Raw genomic sequence first — 8005 nt, forward strand, 5'->3', positions numbered from 1 at the left:
TCCAAGAGTTCGTACTAAAATAACACCATATGATGCACATCAACCAACTCTAATGTCACGTAGATACTCCAATGTCACCGCGAGTATCCATGAGTTGATTATACAGTATGCATCAAACCATTTCAGATTCATAATACTCAATCCTACACAAAGAACCCAAAGAGTGCCTCAAGATTTCTACCGGAGAAACAAGGACGAAAACATGCATTAACCCTTATGCATAGATTACCCCAATGTCACCTCGGGAATCCGCGAGTTGAGTGCGAAAATATTTATCAAGTGAATCAATATGATACCGCATTGTCACCACAGGTATTCATAGCAATACATATGCCCTCAAATCCATGAAATTATTCAATCCGATAATAACAAAATATCAAAGGGAAAATTCAATTCATCACAACAAGATAGAGAGGGGCAAACACCATATGATCCAACTATATTAACAAAGCTCGCGATACATCAAGATCGTGTCAAATCAAGAACATGAGAGAGATATTAAACACATAGCTACTGGTACAAACCCTCAGCCCCTAGGGTGGACTACTCCCTCCTCATCATGGTGGTCGTCGGGATGATGAAGATGGTCTTTGGTGATGATTTCTCCCTCCGGCACGGTGCCGGAACGGGTTCTAGATTGGGTTTTATGTCTACAGAGGCTTGCGGCGGTGGAACTTCTGATCTAGGGTTATTTTTGGGGGTTTCTGTATTTATAGCATTTTTTGGCGTTTGTTTCATGCGAAGATGGGCCTCGATGTGGGCACGATACACCTGCACACAGGCAAGGGCCCAAGTGCGCCCTAGTGTATGTTGATCACCTCCTTCACCTTCTGCCCCCCCCCCCTCTAGAGCCTCTTTTGTTCCAAAAAAATCATCAAAAAGTTTCAGCTCATTTGGAGAACTTTAATTTCTGCACAAAAAACAACATCACAGTAGTTGTGCTGAAAATAGCGTCTGTCCGGATTAGTTCCATGCAAATCATACCAAAACCATATAAAATTGTTGTAAACATGGCATGACTACTTCATAAATTATAGATACGTTGGAGATGTATCACTTGTCTATGAGATCTTACATTGTATAATACGTCCTAAATGGTCTCTAGTCCGAAAGTGATATGTGGACACTAATCGGGCTAGACCGGCATGCATTATGGAGGATGATGAGCTGCATTAGCTCAATGGAGAACTCAGGCTATGGGGACGATGTCGATAGTGATCATGCCACGAAATCGGAGTACTTCGAGGCCTCGTCCCATGAGATGATGGTGAGCAGCAGGTGCACGACGGTGGCAAATTTGCATGTAGGTCACTAGTGAGGTGTGTGATGCACTCAATGGGGAAGCGGTACTTGGCTCGGAGCTCCTCAACCCTATCCTGGGCGCACAAAGACCGGGACGTTGCCCTAGGCATCATCAGGGGCTTGGGTCGGCGACTGCAGCGGCGACGCCATTGAGGGGGTCGGCGGTGTTAGAGACACGATGGTCCGAGTCGCTGGGGATATCTAAGTTTTATAAAGTGGTATGTAGGAATATCCCCAATTCCTTATTTAAATGGATGGGGTCATTTATGTAGTGGAGCTTACATTATCTGTTTTCCTCTGTGTCTTTGAGTTATCACAACCATTTCTATTTATCTCTTGCATGTTTGGACTCATTTTTGCATGCGAACATGAAGAGTCACATGCCACTGTTGTTTGGTACATGCAAATGTGAACTCATCTTAATATATGTACACATACATAATGTCCAACAAAGGATTATTTCCATTCTTCAAATGAAGTTTAAATATTTCTTGATTTGTCAAGAAATTTCCCTCTATGGTTATGAATACTTGGTTTTATGGGGAAATTGGGTTGCATCTGAAACTAAAAACATACCTCAATCTTCATTATACCAACAAAAACCTGCCTGCTCTTTTCTGTTGTTAGCCTATAATATCCCAGTCTATATATACTATATGATCGCGCGCGCACGCACACACACAAAGATGAATTTGTGTGCCAGAGTTAGAGGAATTGATTCTTGAGAAAAATAGAAGAGTAAATTTCAATAATTTTCTACAAAAGTACTCACTTTCTCCGAAAATAAGTGTCTCAACTTTGTACTACCTCCGTAAACTCATATAAGATGTCTTAGCTCACTAGATCTTATATTAATTTACAAAGGGACACTTATTTTGGGACGGAGGGAGTATGAGATTCCAATTAATTAAATGTTTGTTGTTTCTTAACTTAATGGACAATGATCATACATACGATCATTGTTATTGTTGTCTGTTAACTTAATAGACTTTGTTAGCAACGAACATACCTACAATCATTGCTATAATAAGATATAGTTTAGTCTACTTTTTGGTTTTCTTCGTAATCTTTGAATATAATTTGTGCATTCATGAGTTTTATGTGCTATTTTGTAATTCCTATTTTTGGGTTTCATAAAACACCTATCCTGATTCTCCTATTCCCTCTTGTTTGTTCTCTGGTCTCTTACCATTGGCCAATTCATGCTTCTAATGTTCCCCCGACCTGATAATATTCCTGTAGAATTTTATCAGGTCTGTTGGGAGATAGTTAAGAATGATATCATGGCCCTCTTTGATCATTTTCATCGAGGAAAGCTTGATGTGAAGCGCCTCAATTATGGGATGATTACCCTTTTGCCTAAAGTCTCTAGTGCTGAGAGAATCCAGCAGTTTAGGCCGATTTGCCTACTCCGTTGCCCTTATAAGCTCATAACTGAAGTGCTCGATCAAAGGGTTGTTGTTTATGCAGATAAGCTAATCAGCCTCACCCAGAATGCTTTTGTGAAAGGTAGGAATATCATGGATGGAGTGCTTTCACTCCATGAGATACTCAACTATACTCATGTTAAGAAGAGAGTGGGGATTGTTCTTAAGCTAGATTTTGAAAAAGCCTACGACAAAGTAAACTGGGATTTCCTCCTTGAATGTCACAAAATGCGGGGCTTTAATGAAACCTGGTGTGGGTGGATTAAACAAATCCTCTTCGAGGGAACAGTTAGCATCAAGTTGAATAACTGCACGGGCCCGTACTTTCAAAGCGCCAAGGGGGTTTGCCAGGGGGATCCCCACTCCCCCTTCCTGTTCAACCTGGCTGTTGAATGTCTCACCAAAATGATTAAAAATGCCCAAAAAGAATAGATGATCACGGGTTTAGCATCTGACCTTATTCCTGATGGGGTAGCTGTCTTGCAGTACGCAGACGATACCATTATATGCCTGGAGGATGATGTTGATAAGGCCGTCAACATGAAGTTGCTGCTCTACCTGTTTGAGATGATGTCTGGATTAAAAGTTAACTTTCAGAAAAGTGAAATCCTCACTGTGGGAGGGGATGAGAATGTTGTCAAGAAATATGCAGATCTGTTCAATTGTGAGATAGGCAACTTCCCCATTAAATATCTAGGCATGCATGTGAGCTATACAAACCTGAGGAATTCTGATTGGGAGTTCATTGTGAGTAAGTACTTGAAGAGATTTGAGGCCTAGGTGTGTAATGCGGCCTCGATGGGGGGAGACATACCCTGTTAGACTCTGTGGTCACACAAATCTCTTTATATCATATGTCGATGTGGCTCATGAACAAGACCTTTATTGAAAGGTTGGATAAGCATAGAAGGAGATTTTTCTGGCAAGGGTGCAATAAGAAAAGAAGACACCATCTTGTGAGATGGAGTAGAATATGCAGATCCAAGGAAAAAGGGGGGCTGGGAATCAAAGACCTACGGAAGCAAAACATAAGCATGATGGTCAAATGGTGGTGGAAACTGGAAACACAGAAAGGGCTCTGGCAGGATATTTTCCGGGCCAGATATCTTCGTAATAAATCTGTTGCGGATGTCACAGCCAGATTTTCTGACTCACCTTGCTGGAAATCTCTTATTAAGGTCATATACATGATGGGCAGAAAAATTGACACTAAAATGGGGAACATAACTAGGTTGTGGAAAGACTCGATTAATGGGTCACCTGCTCTTCAGGAACAATTTCCTCAGTTGTTTGGTATTTGCAATTTCCCTGACTTTACTTTGAACAAGTGGAATGGCAATGACACCAGCTCGTTCTTTAGACGCAGGCTTACCCCTGATCTGCTTAGGCAGTGGGAAGAACTGCTATCTATTGATCAAAACATTCCCCTTACAAAAGACGGAGATGGTGACAAAGTTGTTTGGGGGCTTACACAAAACGGCAAGTTCACTACTAAATCTGTGTATAAGTTGCTGGAAAAACTCCTTGCTGGGTGTAACTATAAGTGGATATGGAAAGCCAAAATCCCTCTTAAGATTAAAGTCTTCTTATGGCAGTTATCTCAAGATGCGGTTCTCACAAGGCAAGTGATGAGGGAAAGAAAATGGCCAGGGAATCCTTGTTGTTCTTTCTGCATGGAGGTAGAAACATCTAAACACCTTTTCTTTACTTGCCCAGTTGCTAGGGTGGTTTGGAGATCTATTGGGGTTGTTTTGGGCACTGACAATTGCCCCAACAACTACTGGCAATATTTCGTTTGGTGCAGCAAATTTCTCCCTGGCAAAGAAAACTTTTATACTGTGGGCTTAGCTGCTACCTGTTGGGCCATCTGGTTGGCGCGTAACCGGGCCACTTTTGAGAAAAAGTTGATTGAAACTCCTTTTGAGATTGTTTTCTCCCTTTGTTCATTGCTGTTGTATTGGACAGGTTTGCAGAAAGAAGAGGCGGCTGGTGAGCTGCGCGCTGGTGCAGAGATGATCAGGGGCAACACGATGCAGTTGATGAAGTTGTGTAACTCTGTCAAGCAACCAATACAGAGCTCGTGAAGATCGTAGCAGCCTTGGAGTTGGGGGCGATTCTGCAGCCTTGGAGTTGGGGGCGATCATCTTCTCCGTTTGCTCTCACCGCTTGATATTGTTGCCTGGTCGTGCTAGTTTGGGCATCTCGCTATGTCGTTTGCGCTTTTGTGGCCGTTCTTTTGTTGGTTATGAATGTAATAGACTGTAATATGGGTGTTACCAGGTTTTCGCCCCACGGCATCCGTTTCGATGGCGAGCGGGTGTGGTGGGTTTCCTGGTAATGCTTGAACTCGCTCTAGCCTCTTTCCCTCCTCCTGACAACTTGAACTGGTTTGTATTTCTGTTCTTGGTAATGGAAAGGGGTAAAGCCCGGTTCAAAAAAATGTACAGGTACTAGGTGCCTATTATAGCTATTAAGTCCAGTGCAAAGATGATAATATGTTGCGGAAGGGGTGATTTTAAGATATGGACAAGATAATTGAGTTCTTAAACTATTTTTCTTCAGGTTATGTTGATGTATAGAGGCATGCATAAAGTTAGGATTAGTGGCTAATGAGAGAGAAGGAGTAGGCTCTTCCTTAATATTCTTTGAAACTAAACTTTTCAACTTTATATAGCATAATACCGTAAAGTATACTGTCTTATTACTATGGTTGTTGATTTCTTGTTATAAGTTTGCTATATTTTTACGTTTGATTTAATTGCATTCATACAATGAGTTTTGACTTGCAGCTTGCACCTGATCATGCATGTATGCTTCCTTTAACAAAATGAACAAGTCTTGAAAGCACTGTAATTGGAATAATAGAACATGTCAACAGTGAAACTTCGGAATACTCTGCGGTGCAGCAAAGCCCTTCTAGTTATAACTATGGGTGACAAAACGGGAACACGTACCGCCTTGTCTTTCACATATAATGTTCGGAAGTAAGTTTCCAAAGAGTACACAGCCTCGAGAAGTGACCAAAATAGCCATGCACACTGATTAAATACATCTGGACAAAACGTTACACCCTGCCTCAAAATGTAAGACAGAGGGACTACATTCATAGTGTAAATATCGATGCTTTGTCAGTAACAGATCCCAACTAAGTACTATTTGAATCAGGCTATTTCAACACCAACATGTTACAAATGGTACATTTGCTGAGTGAGCAAGCAGCCCCACACGTAATGGATAAAGCAAAAGCACAATATTACTGCTACCATTTTCTTTGGAAAACAGGATGTATATTCACATTCAATCCCTCCACCTTCTCCATCCGAGCAATACATGCGTTCATTTTCTCCAGTACCTTGGGCACGGCCGCGATATTTGCCTCAGTCTTGGATTTGAACAACTTTAGCTTTTCAACCATATTTTGTTCAGCTTCAGCGTGCGAGGTTGCAGCGGTAGATTGTGCTTCACTTGGAACTTCTGCAATATCAATGCTGATGTCAGCCTTGGTGTACTACCAACTTTTTGTAAATTGTCACTTCGTTATATATGTTTGCCCTTTATTCATGCCATGAAAACTGATGTTTAATCTTCCATGGTTGTAAAGTGACAGGTTGAGCTCGCAGTCAGGTATTTTTCGAGTAAATAACAGCGAATTTAGTAGGGGCTCACTTCTGAGTTCTGATGAGGCGACACATATTTAGTTGAATTTGCAAAGGAGAAAACAGGGCGAAAAGAATAGCGGTGCACTTTTTTAGCTTTGGCATTTGAAAGGGCAAATAATTCTAGGTTACAGTTATCCCAGCAATTGCCGACCAGATAACAAACCCAGCAAAAACTACAATACAACCAATCAGGATCCACTCTGCCAGCTCACGTCTTATAAAATAACCATGGAACATGTTTTCTTACACATAATATATCTCAAACTTTACATAATTCCCATTCACTCACAGCAAACACAACACATCCTGTAAGGTCAAGTGATAATTTGCCAACAATTCGTTTCTTAACTGAACTAAGTTGAGATTACCATAAGAAGAAATAAGCATGAATTTCTAGGTTCTGTTTCACGCTGCAGTCGATTATAATGATCATGTTTGCCTAACAAAATTATGCATATTTTGCTGTTTGGCTAAACCCCTAATACCCCGGTCATAACATTTCCACGACTGATTATAAAGTTAGTTCCACATAACACAACAAAGGTTAGCAAGCACAAGCTGAGCCTTAGCAAATATTGTCGAGCACAAGTGGCAATCAAATAACTTACCTAGACTAGAAATCAATGATTCCTATGATTATTTGAGGAAAAATTGTGCAAACAGAAACAAATCCCTCCCTCCGTTTCTCTCATAGCTCAAAAGTGTCAACATAGATCCAAAATGATGGCTTTTACCCATGTCTCCCTATTCCCAAGCCCTGACTACCAGTAAATCACAAACAGGGGCATTTTTCTATGTTATACTTCAATTACTACCTATCAATGGGCAAATCATACAAATCCCCAAAACGGGGACGAATTAACCGGAAATCCTAGTACTGGACCAAGGCCGGAAGCGCGCATACCTACGCAGGCGGGCGGGCGGAAGGCGACGAGGCGCGATATTGTTGCGTCTATGAAGCGGGCGGCGGCGTCACGGCGGTGCTCGAGTGTTCGGCGGCCCAGATCGGCCACCTCCCTCTCTAGCTCCTCAATGCCCCCCTCGTCCGCTTCGTCCGTCCCTAAGGAGGTGGAGGAGGAGGCGAAGGCGGAAGACGCAGGGGCATTCTGCTTTAGGCGGCTGGGCGTTGCTCCGGCTTGGCTCGGCAACGGCGAGCCCCCCGTCATGGGGAGCTAGGAGTGCGTGGGAGCGGAGGCGACCAGAGAAGTGGACGAAGGAGAGGCGGAGAGAGCGATTAAATTTCGACAGATGGGAGGTGGGACCCGCATTAAAGTTGGCTCTCTTCTCTCTTCTTCACTTCTTGTGAAAGAGGAGGGTTCACTTCTGATTTCTGAAATCTCGAATTCAAATGAAATTAGGCGGAGCAACTGACACAATGTCATTTGAAAGCAGCCTCTCTCTCTCCACCCTAGCCGTCGCCGCCAGATTTCTTTCTCGGATGCGTCTAGTGGGCGCATGTGCGCCCGGGATTGTTTGTGAGCGGCCTACTGATTTAGAAAGTGTTTGTCCCCATGTGGTCCAATACTGTTAAAAAAGGAAAGTGCTAATTAATCATCACCCGTGTTCTGGATGCCTGCATTTCTTTTGCTGGATACCCACGTTTGTCTTTTGAGTATT

General features: G+C 42.5%; 1 protein-coding gene across 1 annotated transcript; it reads right to left on the bottom strand.

Annotated features, from left to right (window-relative positions):
* Positions 1-5771: 5771 nt before the first annotated feature.
* Positions 5772-7758, bottom strand: LOC123041123 (uncharacterized). The gene is made up of 2 exons (XM_044463824.1): positions 7293-7758; positions 5772-6203 (listed from the first exon to the last, which is right to left on the bottom strand). Exons 1-2 carry the CDS (start codon positions 7552-7554, stop codon positions 5989-5991), a joined length of 477 nt encoding a protein of 158 aa, XP_044319759.1. The 5' UTR covers positions 7555-7758; the 3' UTR covers positions 5772-5988.
* Between the last annotated feature and the right edge of the window lie 247 nt (positions 7759-8005).

This window comes from Triticum aestivum, chromosome 2B, assembly GCF_018294505.1.
Source record: "Triticum aestivum cultivar Chinese Spring chromosome 2B, IWGSC CS RefSeq v2.1, whole genome shotgun sequence".
NCBI classification, from domain to species: domain Eukaryota; kingdom Viridiplantae; phylum Streptophyta; class Magnoliopsida; order Poales; family Poaceae; genus Triticum; species Triticum aestivum.